At 51.1% G+C, this 21,855-nt stretch overlaps 1 protein-coding gene across 1 annotated transcript in view; it reads left to right on the forward strand.

Moving 5' to 3' along the window:
- Nucleotides 1–21,855, forward strand: part of COL15A1 (collagen type XV alpha 1 chain) — a 102,364-nt gene that overhangs the window by 36,760 nt on the left and 43,749 nt on the right. Inside the window, exons 6-14 of the mRNA XM_079927065.1 lie at nucleotides 494–574; nucleotides 5,767–5,914; nucleotides 9,104–9,213; nucleotides 11,892–12,047; nucleotides 13,264–13,416; nucleotides 15,273–15,416; nucleotides 15,920–16,060; nucleotides 19,960–20,010; nucleotides 21,183–21,269. Of these exons, the coding sequence (XP_079783191.1) occupies nucleotides 494–574; nucleotides 5,767–5,914; nucleotides 9,104–9,213; nucleotides 11,892–12,047; nucleotides 13,264–13,416; nucleotides 15,273–15,416; nucleotides 15,920–16,060; nucleotides 19,960–20,010; nucleotides 21,183–21,269 (1,071 nt within the window). The remainder of the gene's footprint in view (nucleotides 1–493; nucleotides 575–5,766; nucleotides 5,915–9,103; nucleotides 9,214–11,891; nucleotides 12,048–13,263; nucleotides 13,417–15,272; nucleotides 15,417–15,919; nucleotides 16,061–19,959; nucleotides 20,011–21,182; nucleotides 21,270–21,855) is intronic.

Raw genomic sequence — 21,855 nt, forward strand, 5'->3', positions numbered from 1 at the left:
TTTGTGTGTATTTATTCCTTCATCTCCGTGTTGCTATTGAACAAACAGAAACAACCCAAGGGTCCACAAATAAGTTACAAAATCATGGCATACGGTGTCTTGGCTGCCATTAGGGGGCTAACCCTGAAGACTAGGTAGCAAAGGGAGGATGTATTTCAAATGTAACGACTCCCAGTGAGGAATTCTGGCGACAGTCGCACAAAGAGGGAGTGCCTTTTGATCGAGATTGAAGGGCACCTGGGCAAAATGCAGGTAGGTATGTTAGAGAGACTACACTGATTGTAGTTTTTTGTTTGAGCAATAACTGTGGAAGGAAACAGAAAGAATAGCCAAGACGTATGCTGTCTTCTCCATCCCACTCCCTCTGTCTCCATCCATCTCCATCTCTCTCTTTCTCTTTCACACACGCACCGTTCCTCCACAGGAGTTCATTTCTGTGACTCCGCAGTTGTAAACTGCCCCCCTCTGCCCAGCATGATTTGTCTCCACACAGGCGTCAGGAGAGACCAGCGGGCTTCAGGATACAGACAGAGTAGCTGAGATCTTGGAAGCCGTCACCTACACTCAAGCCCCGGTGAGTACTGGATGCTGTGCCATGTCCTCTTAGTCGGCTTTTAGGGGGCTAGGCGATATCAGAGAGTCCTGGTCTGACGTCTCTGTTCTCAGAACTGTGACTTCATTAGACAGTTCACCTGGGGAGGTCAGGAAAACACTGGCCGATGGGCACTTTGCAAAATCCCAACTGCAGGGGAACACCGTTACCTGGGTGCCACCCTGTGCTGTGGCCACGAGAGGGCTGTCCAAAGGTGAACTTTGTGCTCTGTCACCTCCCAGCTGTGTGAGCTTAGGTGACTTACTCAGCCTCTCTGAGCCTCAGCCCCTCTCCCATAAAACAATAATCAGCGTGCTATCTCATGAGGTCCTTGTGAGGTTAGATGAGGCCATGCAGGGGCAGGTCTTGGCCCAGTGCCTGGCACAAGGGAGGTGGCCCTGAACTGTGGCTGTTGTCACATTTGCTCAGGGCTCTGGCTGTGAGAAGGAAGTTGGGGCCCCCACTCCTATGAGATGCAGAGTCCTCCCAGGAGCTCGTTTCTGGCCCCCTGGGAAAGGCAGCCATCCTCCCAGTGGTGTGGGCCTCCTCCCTCCTGGGAATGTGCCCCATGGCCAAGACAAGGAAGTGGTTTTGAAAGCACTGAATCAGACTGTGGAGACACCAAGGAGCCTGTTGTAATGAAAACAGCCGGCACTGTCTGAGTCACTGAGCACAGAAGCCCCAGCCATCTCCTCGACTGGTCTGGCTCAGTCTACAGACTCATCTCTGATAGAAGAAAGCAGGGAGCTAGAAATAAGGTGGGGGCTTTAAATTATAGACCTCCAGTGACAGAGGGGTGGATGGTGCAGAACAGGACCAGAGTCTGTTAGTGTGGGAGGGACTTAAAGGTCACCTCTTTCTGTTCAGATGTGTACAGAAAACTGCCCTTTGTACAAATGAGCAAACTGAGGCCCAGAGAGGGCAGGAGACTGGCCCTAGGGTGTGTGGCTGAGCTGAGGCTAGAGCACAGGTCCCCTCATGCCCCATCGAGGGTTCAGGCCGTGACCCTGTGCTGCCGGCCTGGGCGGTGTCGCAGGGGTGCATCCTCAGGACCACAGCCGATTTGGGGGTAGCTGAGATGGAGAAAGTCAAGGGTCCAAGGTGCCCGCCTAGGTGGTGACTGGCGGGTGGCTTCTCTGGGCAGTGTTGCAATCCTGTGTGCCCATCAGCCCTTGGCCACCCCATTGGCATGTCCAGGGCATAGGGCAGCAGGGCACAGAGCCGTGGTCCCCTGGGCTTTCTAGCCTGACGCTGCCCCCCGCCCCCAGGGTACCAGTTCACAGCTAGGAGTGAGGCTGACTTGAGCAGAGAGGCTAATAACCCGAGGTGGCCCTGAGCAACGGACAGGAAAGGGGAGTGGGGCTTAGGAGCATGAGACGTCATGGAGGCGGGTGCTGGTCAGGGAGGACTGTAACCTTCTTTGCAGGGTGGTGTTTTCCATTCATTCCCCAGAGGAGGCACTGAGGTAAACACAAGTGAAGTGCTTTGCCCCGGGGCTGCCCAGCCTGGAGGTGGCAGAGCCAGGTCTCCAGCCTGGACCCAGGCTGCTATCAGTCATGTCACCCCCAGCTAGGGACTTCTCCCTTTCACCCTCTCCTGGAAGGCTCCCCTCCCTGGCCACCAGCCTTGCCCCGCCCCCTCCAGGGCGGGGGGGTGGGGGGGGTGGGGGGGTGGGTGGTGGTGGTGGTGGTGGTGGTGGAATTACTCTCCTCGGCTCAGACATTCCCCTCCCCTCTCTGTCTGGCTTCTCTCTTGGAATGAATCTCACTTCCCTGTCCTCAGCCTTTCCAGCCCTGCCGCCCTCCAGGACACAAGCCATGACTAGCGAACTGAATCATGGACTGCCTGAGCACTCAGGGCCTTAAAAAGCCAGGCCCTCCTGGCCTCCTTCCCCATTTAGGGTAGGAGTCCCTGCTCCCCAATTCTTCCCCCTGCTAAGTCAGCATGAGCTGACACACCTTTCCATTTCTGGAAAGCTCTATCTTTGACGAGTTAGAATTAATACCTTAGGGTTCTCAGCCCTGGCTGTGCATCAAAGTCCTGAACGTGTGTGTGTGTGTGTGTTTATTTATATGTCCATATGTGTCTGTGTATATATGTCTGTGTGTGTATGTATGTGTGCTTGTATGTGTTGTGCGTATGTGTGCGTGTAGGGGTGTGTGTGCTGGGGGAGGGTCTTAAAAAAAGCCTCTTGCCTGGGCTGCATACCTGGACATTCAGATTCAGTAGGTCTGGAGTAAGATCTGATGGTCCGTACTTACACAAAACTCTGCAGGTGATTCTGCGCCACAGCCAGGACCTCTCTTCCACCCACACCCAAATGCTCACAGATTCCCAACACAACACACCCTTTCACTCCTCATCTGTGCCTTGGCTCTTGCAGGTTCTGTTTGCCCGGAGGGCCCTTGCCCACCCCTGTCTCTGCCTGGCCAATTCCCACTCCTTCAGGATCCAGTCCATAGCCCATCATTGGAGGCCACGGCCACGCTGCCCTCCTCACGCGTGACTCTCACTCCGGCAATCCCAAGTGTCACATTCATCACAGTTAGTTGGGTCTGGGTCTGCATCTCCCCGTAGTCCAGCAGTTTAAGGACAGATGCCCTTCTTATTTACTCACTTCTATATCCTGGGGATCAGCCAAGACATGGCACACAGTAGGGCTTCAGGAAATATGTGTTGAACGTGGGCCAGCAAATTACCCCTTTTTTTTTTTTTTTGTGGTACGCGGGCCTCTCACTGTTGTGGCCTCTCCCGTTGCAGAGCACAGGCTCTGGACGCGCAGGCTCAGCAGCCATGGCTCACGGGCCCAGCCGCTCCGCGGCACGTGGTATCTTCCCAGACCGGGGCACGAACCCGTGTCCCCTGCATCGGCAGGCGGACTCTCAACCCCTGCGCCACCAGAAAGCCCAAATTACCACATTTTAATTAAAAACTCTTAAGGCTTGACATTCCCATTTTGTCACAGGCCACACTGGTTCTCCATCCACACTAATGCCTGAAAACCAGCAGCAGCCTGTTGGAGACAGGACACCTGACCCTGAATGCCGAGGGTCAGCTCACCAGCTCTGCCCTGAACCCAGGCTTCATGGCTGCCTTGTTGGGGTTTTGCCAGAAGAGGTTTTTAGCTGAGAGGCTGGAGTTGGTGATTTCATATAAGTCAAACTTTGCCACCTTGAGTTACTGAGCTCAGCCCACCCTTACCTGACTGTCCTGTGTTTCCCGTACGCTCACCTGCCCTACCTGCCTCATCTCAAATCCCAAGCCCCTTGTAAAGCCACTTGGCTTCCAGCCACCAGCAGTCTTGCTCCAGGCTAGGGAACCATGGTGAAGTGGCTTCCCCCAACCCTTGGCAGGGAGAGGAGAGGAACCTGCCTGGGGCAGGGGTCCTTACCGCCTTGCTAGACCACCATGCAGCTGGGGAATGGGGAGCTCTAACTTGGTCTTCTTCACAGCCTCTCCTTGGTTGGGGGGCGGTGACTGCTTGCTGCTCCCACTATACCCCCTTGGTTCCTGCCTCACTGGGCTTCTTTAGTGCACCCTCCTGGTCTCCTGGCCTAAACTTCAATACCCCAAATCCATGCTCTCATTGACACCAGGGTGAACTCCCTAAAGTACACACCTGCCCACATCTCCCCCATCCTGATACCCAAAGGGACACAGTTTGTTGCCTCTGGTTTAAGGCCAGACTTCTCACCTAAGAGCCAGCCCCCTCCCTCTCTCTGCCTCCCCAGGCTTTATCCCCCTGCTTCCATCCTCGAACCCTGGCCAAGCACAGGTTGTCAGGCCCTGGCAGTGCTGTGTCCTTTCTCACCTCAATGCCTCCTTCCATCCCTGTTCTCTGAAACTGTTCATTCTTCAAGGCTCAACTTCTTGAAGCCTTCCATCTCTGCCCTCACCCTGGAGATTTTAAGGTACAGTAGACTATATCTTTTTTTTAGTACACAAGTATTCCATATTCATTATGGAAAAAACTACAAGTACAGTTGAGCAAAACGATAATCACCTTTAATATTAACACCCAGAGAAATCACATCTAGGGATGTTGATGATAGCTACCATTTATGGGCTCATACTATGGGCCTGGCCCTATGCCAAGCACCTCCATGCATTTTATAACTTTTAAGTAGTTATTATTGGCCCCATTTTACAGAGGAGGAAGCTGAGGCTCAGTGAGGTTATATGAGTTGCTCAATATAATATAGCTAATAAGTGGAGAGCTGGGATTTGACTCGAGTTTGGTTATAAGAACTGAACCATTAAATCCTAAGTTTTGGGGCGCATAAGAATCTTCTTTGTTCTGATGGACCAGAGAGTCATCATGTATATACTAGGTTCTGACATTAAGGAAATAACCTTCTGTTATTAGTCAGGATAGGTAAGTGATAGGTATGGTAAGAAATTTACCCTGAAATCTTAGCATCTTAGTTGTTTCGTGTTCATACCACAGGTCCCACACTGGTCGGTAGGATCCCTCCATTCACCCTAGCCCCTTGAGCTCAGAAAGTGATGAGACTATCTGACCACTAACGAGCCCTGGGTCACAGGAGCTGCTCCCCGATCCTGGGTCTGGGGATGACCTTTGCTGCCCTTTATCAGGATTTCTGCCTAGCTCTCTGAACTGCTCTGTTTCCAACTGTTGGGGTTTTTGGTTTGTTTGCTTTTTCCTAGTTGGTAAAGGTGGTGAAGACATTGACTGGCTTTGGAAAAGTTACGCAGAAGCTGAAGTTTCCTAGAAAGGAAACCACACCCATCTTTTTTTTCATAGGTATACAGGGCCAGTGTACCTCTGGGATTGGATTTATACAGCTTTTATTGAGCACAGCCCCCTTCCTCCCTCCCTCCCTCCCTCCCTCCCTCTAACGCATCTTTACTGAGCACCTCCTCTGTGCTGGCCTGGGATGCAGGGATCACAGGGATATGGTCTCTGTGCTCAAAGAGCTTCAGCCAAGAGTATCAGAGTCTTGCTGTAAACTGAACAAAGTTTAATTACCCTAACATACACCTTTTTTAGGGCCTGGGTGGCCCAGTGATCGCCCAGGTGCACAATAGGCAGGTCTAGGTTTTCTTCTGGTTTATTCAGCTTTTGTGGAGATACTGTTTTCTCCAGTGATACTCACTGCCGTCTTTTCTGCTCTCCTGCTGAGTAAATCCTTTGGGTCTCATTTCCCCTGCAGTCTAGAGAAGCAAGAGTTGGCCCCATCAACACACCTCCAATCCTGTCTTCTCCCTCTGAGGATGCAGAGCTTTCCGGTGAACCTGTACCTGAGGGGCCCCAGGAAACTACCAACGTGAGCGCCGTCCCGCACAGCAGCCCCAAGCAAGGCAAGTCCCCGATGCACCTTCATACGCAGTGGGTTTTGTTGAGTGACGACTGGGTGATGTATGTGATAGAGAGCATCTCACTTGAGCTTCCCCTCAACCCCCTGAGGAAGGGACTATAATCACCCACATTTCCCAAACAAGATGGGGAAATCGAGTCACAGAGAGGTTATGTCACCCAGCCGAGGCTCCACGGCTCCTAAATGGCAAAGCCGGTGTTTAATCTTGGATGCCAGAACTTTTAACCCCCAGACTCCACCCCTCCAGAAGGGCCTGGGGTGTGAAAAGCTTGTGATAATTGTGGCTGCTTATTAAATACCTACTGTGTGCCGAGTGTTTACATACTTCCCCTCCAATCCTGACAACATGTCTACTAGTTGCTAGTATTAGCTAGGATTTTACACATGGAAAAACTGATGCTTGGAAAGGTGAGTGATGTGCCCACAGTCACACAGCTAGTGAGTGGTGGGACTGAGCCAGCGCCCAGGCCTGACTCCAGAATCCCTACTCTTTCCGGCCTTGGCCACAAACTCACTGACTCTCTGAGGATCAGGCCATCTAAACTCCTGTTGGCACATGTGGGAAACTAACTGATGGCCAAAGAGGGGCAGACAACCAGGAGGTCATTGGCAGGCCCTGGGGGCAGTGCTGGCCTCCTGACTACCCATCCAGGGCTCTCACCCCTGCCCAGCCATACAGAGGAGCCCTGGCAGAAGCAATTGCACAGGATCTGACAGGATCCCCCAGGCAGCAGCATGGCCGGAGATCGGCCTGCATTTTCTGCCCTTTATCAGAGGGGTAACCATTCAAACTGAAGTTACAGCCAACGCCAGAGCACTGAGATTTAGGTACAAGGTCAAAAACAACCCAGACTGCCCACATTCACATGTACAGCCCTGGAATTGGTGACACAGAAAATTTAATGACCCAGAGACATGATCATGGTGTACTCCACAAGAAAAGCAGCTTTCAAAACTATATGTGTGCTGTGACCCTAAATTTGAATATATGTTATTTATATCTATTTATATATAACCATGTAGAGCACTGTGTGTGTGTGTGTGTGTGTGTGTGTGTGTGTGTTAGAATAATATACAACAGAATGCTGTGAGTGGTCATCTCTGGTGGTAGGTTGTAGGTGGCTTTTATTTTCTCTTGTACTTCGGTATTTTGTCTTCTACAATCCTATGCATCATTATTCCTTTTACTTCTGCCCTCAGTAAATGAATATTATTTTAACAACTAAACTTGGGAAGTCTGTCTGTGAGAGAAGGTATATAGTACTGAATAGAAAACAATTGTATAATAATTTAATAAAGTTACAATACCAGCAAGGAGTCAGGGTGTAGCCGTGGAAAGACCGCTGGATGAGACCCTTTGGACGGAAACCCTGCTCAGACACCTCTTTGCTGTCGGGCGTGGGCAAGTTGCTCAGCATTTCCAAGCTTTGGATTCCTCCGGCGTCCACTGCGAGCATTCACAACCCCTGCCTCCCGGCTGGATGAGAGGACTGAATGCTGTGGCTGCGGGTGTGGAAGTGGTTTGTGAATGGCACATGCTGCTCTCCTGGGGGGAATTAGGATCTCAGAGAGAGGGGCTAGGAGGGGGCAGAGGCTGCAGGGCCAGGAGACGAGGGCCTCCCCTAGACTGAGGGGTGAGTGCATAGGAGGCGGGACCCAGACTAAGCACAGCTCGCCTGTTCCCCGGCATGTGCCAGATTACTTCTGTGGCAGACAGAAGGCCAAGCAGAAACAGCAGAGCTGGCTAGAGATCCTCATTCTTGTTGAGCAGACAGCTCAGTGAGGAGGAAGGGGTTGAACCCCGAGCCCTGTCCCTGGCTAGGGAAAGCCTCCCAGGAGTTTTATCCCAAGGGTCCCTGACACCATCTTGGCGTAGGACCTTGGTCCCCCCCCAAAACTCGGTCCTCCAAGGGGTGGGGACTCAGAGGCCTGGGGTCCCTCTGCCTGCTAGCACAGCACCCCCTGGTGGTCAGATCAGGGAGGACGAGAGAGCAGTGAGAGACTGACCACTGCTGGGCATTCAGTCTTTTAAGTGCATGTGGGCACAAGGTCCCTTGAATAGTTCATCACCTCCCCCTCGACAGTGTCCTTACCATGGGACGTGCATGAGCACAGTGTGTGTGGAAAGGGCTGGCTTCAGGCCCCTCGCAGCCTCTTATGTGGGACCTTGTTCCTTCTCTGCAAAACGGGGTTAATAATCACAAGGTGCTAGTGTGCAGATCAGAGCAGGACACACACCGTGGGGTGACAGTGGGGATACTGAAAACGTAGGATTCCTGCCTTGGTTCTGCCCACCTGCTGCGAGGTGGTATGGAGGTGCTTGTGGGTAGGACAGATGGGCCAGCCGGAGACTTCCAGGAGGCAGTGCGTGGGATGTGCTTAGCCTGCAGCCCAGCCTGTAACAGGCAGGCATTCATGTTAGTATAATGTCTTTTTCTTTGCTTTAGGACTCCATTTGTTTTTTTAAATTGCCAAAGAAATATGTGCTTGTGGTAACAGTTCAATCAATGCCGAGTTGTATGAATCAAAAAAATAGTTTCCTCTGATGTCCTCTGGAAGAAACCAATACTGTTAAGTGCTGTGGTTTAGCCTAGTATGTGTGGTTTATCTGCATACACATATATACATAATTATCTATATATTTTATATGTTATATATAATAATTAATATATTAATTATATAATGATAATATATATAAAATGATGATAAAACGTGTATTCTCATATATAGTTTTTCTTCCTTTTACAAATGTAGAACCACACTGACAATGAACATTTATCCCTTGCTAACTATATGTCAGGCACTGTCCTCAGTGCCTTTCTTGCATTAGTTTAATTAATCCTTGTAACACATAATCCTCAAAATGACCCTAGGAGATAGGAATTATGATCCCCTCTTTATAGGCAAGGAACCTGAGCCACAGGGTAAATGCCTTGCCACAGGTCACATTCCTAGTAAGTGGCAAAGCAGTGTTCTCACCCTATGGTTGGTGCCAGAGCCTGTGATCGAAACCACCACGTAATACTGCCTTTCGTTGTCCGATTTTCTGCAACATTTTTTCCCTCTTAATCCTGTATTATGGACATCTTTTCAAGTCATAGGTGAAGAGAGACCACATTCTTTTTCATTTGCAAAATGCAGTTATTAAGTGCAAAATGCCTGCTTCCTGTAGGGTCTGGTGAGATCCTGAATGACACACTGGAGACAGTTGATACTGTGGATGGTTCCCCCATTACTGACACTGGCTCGGGGGATGGGGCCTCCCTTCATGTCACTGAAGAGGTAAGTGAATGGTAAATTTCGTCTGAGTCAGTAGTACATTTGCTTGCTTATTTCAGACTTGATGGTGACTTGTCTTGGGCACCATAGAGAGTCACAAGGGTTTTAATTGAATATCAGGGAGACTGCCTCCCTCCTGCTGGTACAGAGAAGGTGGGAGTCCCAGGGCCCCAGAGTCTCCCCAGGGATGCACCAGGACAGGGGAGGAGAGGCAGGTCCTCAAACCTGCCGGGAGATGCATGCTGGGTTCTCAATCCCTCTTGTTGTGAAGATGCACAGCCTCTTCTGCCCTTTGAGCCCCTTCAAGAGAGAATGAGATTAATTGCAGGTGTGTTTGCTCTATTGCTTGGTAATTGGCTTTTACATTTGCAAAGCCAGTTGTTTCAATGCTGGACACAGGGAGGGTGCCAAATTAAAGCAAATTATGTTTCTCACCTGTGGCCTCTGCTAAAAACCTTGTGTCAGCTCATTCTTTCCCCTATCCTGGGGTGAAAACTCAAGACACTTCTCTCCTCTTCCAGTTACTATCTGGTAACAACCTATTTTCACAGGTATTTCCAAAATCCCTGCAGCATAATATCAAAAATTCAATAAAAATACAAATATAACCAGGAGCCAGGCAGGGAAGGAAGCATGGTTAGGGATATTTCCTCTCTGTTTTCTTACTTCTTTCTCCTCCCTCTCATCACTCCCCCCCGACCTGAAAGTCTGGCCCACCTGGAGAAAACGACACAGTTTTTTTGTTTTTTTTTTTGCGGTACGTGGACCTCTCACTGTTGTGGCCTCTCCCGTTGCGGAGCACAGGCTCCGGACGCGCAGGCTCAGCGGCCATGGCTCACGGGCCCAGCCGCTCCGCGGCATGTGGGATCTTCCCGGACCGGGGCACGAACCCGTGTCCCCTGCATTGGCAGGCGGACTCTCAACCACTGCGCCACCAGGGAAGCCCCACGACGTAGTTTTATGTGGCTGGTCAGACAGTGATCTGGGCCTTTTGTGGGGAAGATATCTGGCTTCTGGAACATTCTCTCACGGGGGCTTTTGTGATTCCTTATAGGTCCTCCTGCAGGGAATCTAGGACCCAAGTCCATTTTTGGCCTTTTAACTTCCGCCTGGGCTTCCACCCTGTGCTGGTCACCCTGATCCTCTAGGGGGCCCTTTGGGTGGGAGTCCGTCTCCAGATGGCTTTAGCTGGCTCCCTTTGGAAGGGTCATATCAGTCATTCACTAGGAAAACAACTGCAGAGCAGATATCTCTGTCTCTCTCTCTTGACTCAGTCTGGATGGCTCCCTGCTTTTGCCTTTGGTAGTTCCCTAGAGGGAATCAAACCCCAGTCCCTTTGCCTCCCAAAGTCCAAACACTACATACCCAGCTCACCAAATGGTTTGTGGTGGGGGCCAGTGGGGAGCCACAGCACACAGAAAATTGTCTCCAAAGGAATTCTTACAAAAGTCTCTAAGCAGTCAACCCCTAAATGAATTCTTTACCTTTTCTTACCTAGCCGAAGGCAGGTGGTGGGCGAATGCTGATAGAACTGATTCCATTTCATTCTCTTTGCCTGTCCCATGTAAGTCGTCTGGATCCTTTTTTTAGAACACGGAGTTTACCTGAGGCTTATGGAATTGTACTTTGGGGCTTTAGCTGACATTGAGTCAGAAAAAAAATCTCATTTTAAAATCCTATGATATCATCTTTTCTCTGTTTTGGGGGGACAGTAATTCTGTAAGGATTTGATGTTATATGGAAAAATGGTTCTGTAGACCAGTAAGTTTGGGGAATGATCCACTCTGTATTCTTCTCACAGAGAAGGCTCTGAGAAGTCCTTCAGCAAAGAAATATGTCTAACTCTGATCAGCCTAGTGTTTTTAGTATCCAAAAGAACTACATTTTTGGGGGGTTCCCTGGTGGCCTAGTGGTTGGGATTCCAGGCTTTCACTGCCGGGGCCAGGGTTCAATCCCTGGTCGATCCCGCAAGCCATGAGGTGTGGCTGAAAAAAAAAAAAAAAAAACCCAAAGAACTACTTTTTGCAGCAAAACGAAGCAAAACCCCACCCAAATTTTTTTTAAAAACAAACCTTTGTGAAACAGATAAAACAGTCGGTTTGGTGACACCAACAGCCAAAGCTGCTCTCTGTTGCCATTTCCTGCATCTGCTGTGTAACCTTCAGAGAATCTGCCTGTGAATTTCCCGCAGAAACTGAGTCACAGGGAAAGAGGGGAGGGTGTCCAGTCTGGAGAAGGCTGAGGAGGGCGGGGTTGCTGCCTGCGTACCTCTGAAGCACCATCATGGACGAAGACACTTGCCCTGTTCTTATGGCTCCTGGATGCGCACGTAGGGGAGGTCACAGGGAGGAAGACAGGTCTAGATTGAAGTGTCTAGCGCTATAACAGGAGGCGTAGCTATATGTGTCTCAGGAGGCACTGATCTCCCAGTCACTGGTGTGGCAAACAGATGCTTGGAATCACATGGGAGACACATGTGCCTTGCAGTCTCTCCTGCCACAGGGATTCTGGGACTGTTGTGGAGCTGGGGTAACATCACAGATAACAAAGTGCCTTGAGGAAAGAAGCTACAGAAATGCAAGCGGCCGGAGGACACAGGCAGTCAGTCTTCTCCAGCCACAGCCACCTTGATCGGGGGCATGGGCAAGTGACGTGGTCTCTAGTGATGCCTTTGTTCCCAGGGTCCACATATGGAAGAAGGTTTGGCAGCAACAGCAGCAGCTGGGGAGGCCGAGGTGTCCATCAGCACTGCCAGGGAAGCAGAGGCCGGCAGTGTGCCCACCGAGGGACTGACCCTCTCCATGTCCACCGAGCACCCTGGGGAAGGGGTCACTCTGGTAATTAGCTCAGAGCACATGCTCCGCTTCACTTGCTTCTGGAGTTTGGTTGCGGCTCAGGTGGGAGCAGTCACTGGCCTTCCTCACCTCTTTGCAAGGGACAGAGTGACATCCTTGTGGGGCCGAGTCCCAGTAGACACTGATTTGGAGGCTGAGGCCTCTGTTGACTCATTCAGCAGGTGTTTGTGGAGTGCTGTGCTGGGCTCCAGGTGAATAGGATAGACCCAGCTCCTGGGAACAGAGAGGGAAGAGGGACAATAGAGGCACAGGGGAGCATCAAAAGGGGCCCAGAGCCCAGACTCGGGGGACCAGGAAGCCTTCCTGGGGAAAGGAGGCTGAAGGCGAGACCAGGGGGATGCTTAGAAGTGATGGGGTGAGACGTGTGTTCGGGAGGTGAGCCAGAAGGAGCAAAGGCCTGGAGGCATCAACAGGAGCACACACAGACCTAAACAAGCGCAGCATGGCTGTGGGGCCCGGTGTGAGCAATGGGGAGGGGAAATGTGGCTAGAGAAGCCTCTGAGACCGTGGACGCTGTGAGACGGAGCCTGAGTGTCCAGCAGAAATGGGAAGTCACTGAAGGGTGGTTTTTTTTTTTTCCAGATTTTATACATGCTCTTTAATTTCAGCTTTCAGTAAAGCATGAGTGACCTTAAACTCAATTATTTGATCTTAGCTCATTTTCCTTTAAATAATATATAACTTTTATTTATTTTTGCTCTCATTTTTACTTATTTATTAAAAAATATTTTTTGCTCTCATTTTTACTTATTTATTTAAAAATTTTTTTATTGGAGTATAGTTGCTTTACAATGTTGTGTTAGTTTCTGCTGTATATACAGAAGTCAGAGTGAATTAAGTCAGAAAGAGAAAAGCAAATATCGTATATCAATGCAATGTGTGGAATGAAGGGTATTAAAGCAGGAAGTGATGTAGTCACAGTAGGATCTTAGAAAGATTGGGGGAAGCAAGCCTTGGGGGGAGGGTGGTGGGTTTGGAGGCTGTGTCTAGGTCTGGGTCAGGGGTGGTGTTTTCTTGCTCTGGGAGTGGCCAATGATGTCACCTCCTGCCAAGAGTCCCAGTGAGTAAAGGCCTGGGAAGCATCTATTGGACCTGTCACCACAATGATCAGTAACCTCGGGGAGGGCAGTTTTAGCTTCCCCTGGCCACAGCGCAGCGGATCAGTGATGGGGCCCCTTTGTGACGTCTTCCTATTCAGGGTCCAGATAACGAAGAAGGTTCAGCAGCGACAGCAGCAGGGGAGGCCGAGGTGCCCGTCAGCAGTGCCGGGGAAGCAGAGGCCAGCAGTGTGCCCACCGGGGGACTGACCCTCTCCATGCCCACTCCGGACCCTGGGGAAGGGCTCACTTTGGTAAGGAGTATAACGTGCTGGAAAGTTGAGGTCACAGCTGGGAGCGGATCCTGGCCTTCTCAGGGGGCCGGTCTCCATTCTGTTCAGCAAATCCAGAAGAACCTGAATGGGGAGGGGACACCTCTCTGACCAAATACTCCCTCAGAGGTGGAGTCTGCCGGTGCCTGGTGAGTGTACTGTGGGCCCTGGAGGCGTGGGGACAGAGCAGGCTGATGCAGGGCTCGGGAGCCGGGGTGGAGGAGTGCTGGGTGTGAGTGGAGGAGGTGATGGCGGGCACCGCCATGCCCGTTTCTGGGTGCAAGCACAGGTTCTCAGAGCTCAGTGGAGGGTCCAGGTGCAGGCAGGCCCTGGCGGGGTCCAAGGGCATGGCCAGGCCTTCTCAGCCCTCTCCTCAGGCCTCACGGAGACACTGCTCCCAACTCCTGAAGACAGGATGCAAGTATCCTAGAACACTCAGACTCAACAGATTCAAACCTAGACTCCTGTCTCCACTCCTTTTGTGTTCCCATCTCAGATGATGGAACCATCATCCCCCAGCTGCCTAATACAGAATTCTCTTCCCTCTTCCTTACTTCCACGTTCTGTCACATGTCAAGTCTTGTTGATTTTTCTACCCCAGCACATCACAGATCTGCCTCCTTCTACCCTTCTCCAACGCCAGCCCCCTGTACCGAGACACCGCATCCCCAGCCCGGGCAATGGTTAAGGCCCTTCCTGGCCTCCTCCATCCTCTCTGCCCCCGGCTCCTCCTGGTGGGGGCAGCCCTCTGTGGACCATTGTCCTCACTGCAGACCCTGCTCCCGCACCTGGCCTCCAAGGCTTGCAGGGTCTGGCCTCGCCAGCCTCTAGGTCCACATCTTGGGCCACTGTCCCTGCTCTTGGCGCTCCAGCCTCACTGGCCTTTCAGTTTCTTGAGCATACCTATTTCCTTCTTGCCTTAGAATCTTCCCACACCCTCCCCTCTCTGCCTGGAACCTTTTCCTTCTCCTTCTTCCCTCCTTTAATTTCTGCTTATCCTTTAGAGTTCAGCTCAAACACCGCTTCATCAGGGAGGTGCCTCCCAGGCTGTGAAGTCTCCCCGTTAGACACATTCACAGTACCCCAAACGTCTCCCCGGAAGGCCTCATCACAACTGGCTCCCTTCCAGGCTGGAGGCTCTGTGAGGCCAGGGATCACATACGTCTTGCTCACTGATCTGTCTTCATCCCGGCTGATGCTGGGGACTCAGTAGATGTTTGCTGAGTGAGTGAAACGAGGGGCTTGTCAGGCCATCACATGTCAACACTGGCCTTTGAGATCATTCCACACATTCACTCCCAGCCCTTCACCTCTGGTCTAATGTCCAGACAAGGAAACCTTACAGTGGGGAAGGTGTGCCCTGGCCAGGTGACGGGGCTCCCAAGGCCACTTGGCAGTTACATGGATTATTGTAATGAACAAATCGTCGCCACCACCTTCTCCTGCTTCTTCTTCCTCTTCTCTTCTCCTTCATCTCTCTTCCCTCCCTCCTTACCTTTCCTTCTTCTTTAAAGGCAAATCCCTTGTCACAGGGTGAGAAAACTAGGGTTCAGGTCCCAGTTCTACCAAGTCTTTACTCAACAGAAACTAGAACTTAACTAGCAGAGCTGCCTGGAGACAGAAGGGCTTCCTGCGGAGGTAGGGAGTGCCAGTTCCTGAGGATGCGCAGGTTTGGGCCAAAGCACGCGGCACAGGTGTGCTGGAGGGTACTCCGGGGCAGGGAGGGGACGACCTGAGAGGTGTGTGATGACCTCAGCAGGTTCCTCCCCATAATCACACACCCACCAACCAGGGGTGTGGATGAAGTGTCACGATCCCTTATGCCAATTTCATTTCAGGGTCCAATCAGTGAAGAAAGCTTAACAATAGCTACAGCAAAAGTGCCCCTCAGCACTTTTGAGGAAGAGGAGGCCAGCGGGTTCCCCACTGATGGCCTGGTTCCCCTCACACCCACAGCGGCCCCCAAGCAAGTAGTCACTTCCGTAAGTGTCTCCTAGCATCCTCTCTGGCTCACAGTGGGGAGAGAGGTCAGGGTCACGAGACAGGAGCAGTTGCCGGCCTTCCCAGAGCCAAGTGCACAGAGCATTTATCTGGGTCGGCACCAACCGGAGGGAGGCAGGATGTAACTGAAGGAGCAGAGCAGAGGGGGTCAGGGGAGCAGGCTTTGTCCTGACCCTCTACCCCCATCTTTGTCCAAGGAGAACTTTCTCGGAATGTGGTCCAAAGTTAGACAGCATTGCTGGGGTGAGAGGCAGTAAGCACCATGACTGGGGAGGGGGTTTAGAGGAGATGCATGTTTCAGAAGGGGATTATGAGTCTGTGCTTCTGTGAGTGTGTTGGGTGTAATGACAGTTGTAGGTAGGGAAGTGCTTTGAAATTGGGCTAGTGCCACTGAAAGGAAAGTCAACGAAACTCCCCAGCAGCAGTGTGCACATTGCATCATGGGTGAGGTGACTTGATTCATCGTGTTGGTTTGGCTTCTCAGGGTCCTGGTGATGAAGACTTAGCAGCAGCCACAACAGAGCAGTCCCTTCCCACGGCTGGGGCAGAAGAGTTGGGTGGCGCTCTCCCTGAGGGGCCCCCGCTTCCCATACCCACAGTAGCTCCTGAAAGAGGAGTCCCTCCGGTAAGTGAAGATTTCACTTTGCGTAGAGGCATGAAGATTTGACTTGGCTGGTCTTACAGAGGAGAAAACGAAAGACCAGAGGCATGGGAAGGGCCTGCTCCTGGCTTTCCTAGAGGGAGGTTTTCATTTTGGTTCGCAAAATGCGGAATTTGGGCTTTTGAGGGTCCTCCAACCTAGGAACGCACAAGGAAGCTGCAGTTTGTGGAGAAGAAGAAGCAAGAGGTAAAAACCTAGGGCACCTGGCTTTGTGTCCCAAATTGCCCACTTCTTTAATTGGAATGAGAGCTTTCTAACAGGCAGAGCTGCCTGAAGATACGAAGGCCTATCTCAAGTGTCATTAGATTCCATCCTCGAGGTGGGGAAGCTTGTAAGACGTGGCAGGGACTGTAGAGGAAATAGAAGCATCAGAGGTGTGTTTGTGTGTGGGGGGGAGGGGGCAGAGGGTCACCTTCAGGTCCCTTCCAACACGAGTTTTTGGGTTGCAACTGTACGACCTCACGCAAATCCCTTTCTTTGGGCTTCAGTTTCCTCATCTGTAGAAGAGGGTGGCTGTGAGGTCAAGTCAGAATGCAGGTCAGGGAATGTTCGGAAAGTTCTATGCACAGGTGTGAGGTTGTCACCACTTAAGGGCTGTGACTTTGTCTTTTAGAAGTGGGAAACCCAGAGCTGGTCCTCAGCATGGGCTTGTGTGAACTGGGGAATTAAATTGCCATTTAAGTGTCTATATTTTTTTTTTTTTTTTTTTTTTGGCGATACGCGGGCCTCTCACTGTTGTGGCCTCTCCCGTTGCGGAGCACAGGCTCCGGACGTGCAGGCTCAGCGGCCATGGCTCACGGGCCCAGCCGCTCTGCGGCATGTGGGATCTTCCCGGACCGGGGCACGAACCCGTGTCCCCTGCATTGGCAGGCGGACTCCCAACCACTGCACTACCAGGGAAGCCCTAAGTGTCAATATTTTTAAAGGAAAGAATTCGATTGGTGACCAGCTTGGGCCTGCCAGTTCCCCGAGCAACACTTGGTCACACATGCTTTCAGAGCCTTGACTCAAGTTACAGACATGTGGTCCCTTGGCCACAGTGCTCCAGGGCTGACCTGGGATGGGAGGGCTGTGGGACAGGACACCCGAGAGCTGGCTGTGAATCCTGAATGCCCACGGCTGCAGCGCCCGGCGGTCATTAAGCACTGCTTGGTCTCTTTATTTTTTATTCATTCACTCATTGATGTTTTCCCTGACTCAGTGCATAGCAACTCAGGGCCCTCAGTCCATACACTTGGAGATTGAGATGAATATGACCTCGTCCCTGTCCCCAAGGAACTCACAGTCAAGGGGCTGGAAATAAGCCTTTTGCACTGACATTTATTAAGCACTCTGGGTTCCAACTTGATCTGATTCTATGCACACCACCGCTCTCTGGGACAAGGAGAATCGTCTCCATTTTCCAGGTGAGGGGAGTGAGACTTAGGTAAAGGAACCTGCCTGCTGTGGCACACCCTTAAGAGCAGGGCTGGGATTTGAACGCAGGCGTGCTGGCCTGCAGAGCTCATGCCCTAGAGCATCCCCGAGAGTGTGGTATGGTGGAGAGGTCCCAGAATGGGAGCCGGGAGGCTGAGGTTCTGACTTGTGGTGAGTCTTGGTGTTGCTGTCTATAAAAAGAGGAAGCGAGCGAGAGCTCTGGTTTTTAACCTTTTCTTCATCTTAGAGACACCTGGGAAGCTTAGGCCACTGCAGGTGTCCGAGTTCACTGCCAGACCAGTTGAGGAGCCCCTGGTGCTGGGGCTCATGCTCCCAGGAGACTCTACTGGGCAACAAACATGGAAGCCACCAGGCTGGCTGTGATGCCTGTGGCCCTGGGCTCGCTAAACAGCCCCCCTGCTCCTCTGCTTCTCACCCCAAGGGACACACAAAACACCAAGACTGCATCTCGCCACGGTGATGCCACATCAGGTGCAGCAGCACTGGCTGGCGATGCACCTTCACGTAGAGCCAGTTTTCCTTTTTCTTTTTCTAAAACTTTTTATTATGGAAACTCTAAAAATTCACAGAAGGACTTAGAATAGTATAATAACCCCCTCACATACACATCACTCAGCAACATTACGCGAGTCGTGCTTTATCTGTTCCACCTCCTACAGCCATCTTTTTGGAGTGGAGGGAAGGGGAAGACTGGGGTATTTTAAAGCAAATCCCAAACACTGTATCATTTAACTCATAAACGTGTTAATGTGCATTGTTAATAGGTTGATCCTGGGACCTTTTTTTCCCCTTAGCCACAGTGTCATCCATCAGTGGTAATAATGGATGTCATTATCTATCTAACAAAATTGACAGAGGTTCCTTCATATTATCTAATACCCTAGTTATTTAAAAATGCCTTTTTGCACTTAGTTTGAATCTGCATCCAAACAAGGTCTACTTCGTGTTTGGTTGATGTGTCTCTTAAGTCTCTTTTGGTCTATGATTGCTTCCCACCTACTTTGTTCTTTTTGCCATTGATTTATTGGGAAACCTGGTTCAGTTGTCCTTGGATCCTTTATATTTTGTGCTTTCAGAAGCTGGCACTTGGTGAGGGCCTGGTGAGACCAACTATGCTGGTGACAGTGTCAGTGGTTTACTACTGCTGAGAAGTTCTTGATCAACACATATCAACACCATAAAACTGCATATTGTTGACCCAGACACTTCTGTTCTAGGAATCAATCCTAAAGGAGATAGATAGTCTGTTGTGTAAAAAGGCTTTGTGTACATGGATGTTAATCTCAGTATTGTCCATAATGGAAAAAAACTAGACACAGTTTAACTAGCCAACAATAGGGGAGTTAACTGAATTAAAGGATGTTCAAATAATGGAACATTATGCAGCTATTAAAATTATACTTATTAGGAGTATTTAATGATGGAGGAAAATACTTACCATATAATGCTAAGTGGAAAAAAAGCTGGTTATGAACTTCAGTATACTGACTGGGCTGACCCTGGAGGAGTCCTAGCCTAGTGGGACCAACACACGCACAACTGAGCTTCAAGTCAGGTGGTCCTACGGTGGTCTTAACTATTTAAAAATAGACACATGCAAAAACCCTGGAAGGAAATACCTTCCCTAAATGTCGGCAGTTGTGGCCTTAAAGTAGTAGAACTGTGAGGGTTGGTAGGTTCCTAATACATGGTGGTTTTTCCGTCAAGGGGGCTTCTGACTTTTCCAATGAGATGTTTAAAAAAATTTTTTTTTAATTTTTCTTTTTTGGCCTCTCCATGTTTGCAGGGGTCTTAGTTCCCCGACCAGGGATTGAACCCGGGCCACGGCAGCGGAAGCACAGGGTCCCAACCACTGTACCGCCAGGGAGTTCCCATCCAATGAGATTTTTAAAGAGCTCCAAGAAGAGAGAGAGAGGGAGAGAGGTGTGGGGAGAAAGGTGAAAGAGAGAGATGAACATGCAGGATTTCATCGCGGCACATAAGTAATGAAGATAGACCACCCTGAGTGCCTGTGTCAGGGATTTGCGATGAATTGAAATGGGTGCCCCAATGCCTGAGCAGACAGTTTAATAACACAGTAGGGACAGTCACGGGAGTACCCACTCTGGAATATCTTTTGGATCATTTTGAATCTCAGAGTCACCGAAGGCAGTGGGTGAGAGGGGCATTCATGTCTGGCTCTGCCACACCCCTCTCTCTGTTTATTCATGTATAAAATGGGGATTGTAGAACCTTCTCTCTGGGATGTGGTGAGGATTAAATGAATGAATACATGGAAAACTTTACCTGGCACATAGTACACGCTCAACAAATTAGGTATATAGAACTCCTGCATAAGCCTCCTCTTGAAATAAGCACAGTTTCTGGAGAGAGGAGGGGAGTGGGAAGGGGTGTCCAGTGTTCCACTGACATCTTGTTCTCTTTAGGGTGAAGCTGGGGAGGGGCTTCCTGACCCCCTTGGACCTGCTGGACCCACGGTGAGATTCCCACCCGGGGTTGTCACATGCACGGTGTGCAGGGGATGGGGATGCACAAAACAGCCACAGGCGGATCCTTCCTGTCTGCCCCCAAGTGCCCTCCAGTCAGAGCTCAGTTCTCTTTCCTGTAGCAGGACTCTCTCAGAGAGTCCAGGAGCAGAAACTATTTACATCCCATTTATATCCTGTGCCCTGAAAGACCCCCAGGTCCCTCAAACTAAGCACATCCCAAACTGCACTTGTCACCATGCTCCCAGGCCTGCTCTCCCCACAGGGTTCCCCTGCTCTGGGAATGGTACCCCATCTTCCTGATCATGAAGAGAGAAGCCAGGAAACATCCTCGAGTGCCCCCCCTCAATTCAGTCAGTCCCGAAGCCCCCGAGTCTAGCTGTGCAGCACCTCCTCATCCCTTGGATGCTGGCAACAGCCTCCGTCTCCTCACCTTTATGTCATCACCCCCGTTCTCCCACCTACATGCCCACACTGCCACAACCTGCCTAGACTCAGCTCTAACCCCTAACCCAGCTCTTCCTTATTTGATGATTGAATTAGGCCTTGCCTGGTTCCCATCTTCAGGAACTGAGTACCAGAAAGGTGTTTTGGAAGTTTCCTTTTGTTCTTTGGAGGAATTTGATGGTATTCAACAAGTACATAATGAGTGCCTTCTCAGTGTCAGATCTCATGCTGGACACTGGGCACCCAGAGGTATCTCAGGATTGGGCCGACCCTGGAGGAGTCCTAGCGTAGTGGGACCAACACACGCACAGCTGAGCTTCAAGTCAGGTGGTCCTACTGCCAGATCCAGACCCTCGCAGTGGCTGGTGGGAACACAGAGTAGGAGAGGTGAATTCTCTCTGAAAATGGGGTTGGGCAGGGCTCCATGGAGAAGGTGAGCATGGAACTGGGCCTTGAAGGATGAGTAGGGATTTGAAAGGCAGCAGAAGAGGCTGTGAAAGAGTGTCCTGTGTTTGAGGACTGGCTGTGTGTTGGCCGCACAGCAGGGAGGGGGAGAGGGAGGAGGGCAGCTGTAGAGGGGACCGGGAGAAAAAGCCAGAAGGAAAGTTGGCAGCAGCAGTTATAGGGCCACAGAATGTGGGAAAACTTTCAGTGACACAGCTGTCCTTGGAGAGGAGCAGGTGAAACCAAGCCGTGGGAACTTTTTCTCTGTACAGGTGGAAGTGGAGGCTGAGGGCTCCAGCCTGGGCTGGGGCGTGGACGTCGGCTCTGGTGACCCAGTGCCCAGCGAGGAGCTGTTAAGAGTAAGTGTGAAGGGTTAAACAGCCTAGCGTCGGGGGCAGCCTTCACGAGGATCCAGGAGGGAGGGACAACAGGGGCCGATAGCAGATGAAAGCAGATTGCCACCGTTGATAATTCTTGCGGCTGATGGTGGGCTCCTGGGACTCACTATACTTTCCCCTCTATATTTGTATGTTTGGCATTCCCGTCTTCCATCAGTTTTAAGTGAGTCTGAGCCTTAGTTTATAGTCAGGAGCCCCACTTGGCCACTTGCCTCCTTCCCCCAGCAGCCTTCTCCAGCAGGCTCTTTCACAGCAGGTATGCCCATGACCTTCACCTCTACCACCTGGCTCTGCCCCCCACCCCCTTACCCATTACAGAGACCTGCTGGCCTCTTCTCTAGATAGCATTTCACACTTTGGCTTCCAGACCCTTCTCAAAATCCTTCCTACCCTGAGGCGGCCCCCTCCCTGCGTCTCCAGACCACTCATTCTGCCTCTTTGGCGCCTCTTGCTCTCCCAGCCTCTTGCCCAAGGCTGGGCCCCCACTGGTCCCTCTAGATTTCCCCCGGGAGCACCTCTCTTCTCAGCTGCATCTCGCGCCTCTGTC

The sequence above is a fragment of the Stenella coeruleoalba genome (genome assembly GCF_951394435.1).
Source record: "Stenella coeruleoalba genome assembly, chromosome: 7".
Lineage (NCBI taxonomy): Eukaryota > Metazoa > Chordata > Mammalia > Artiodactyla > Delphinidae > Stenella > Stenella coeruleoalba.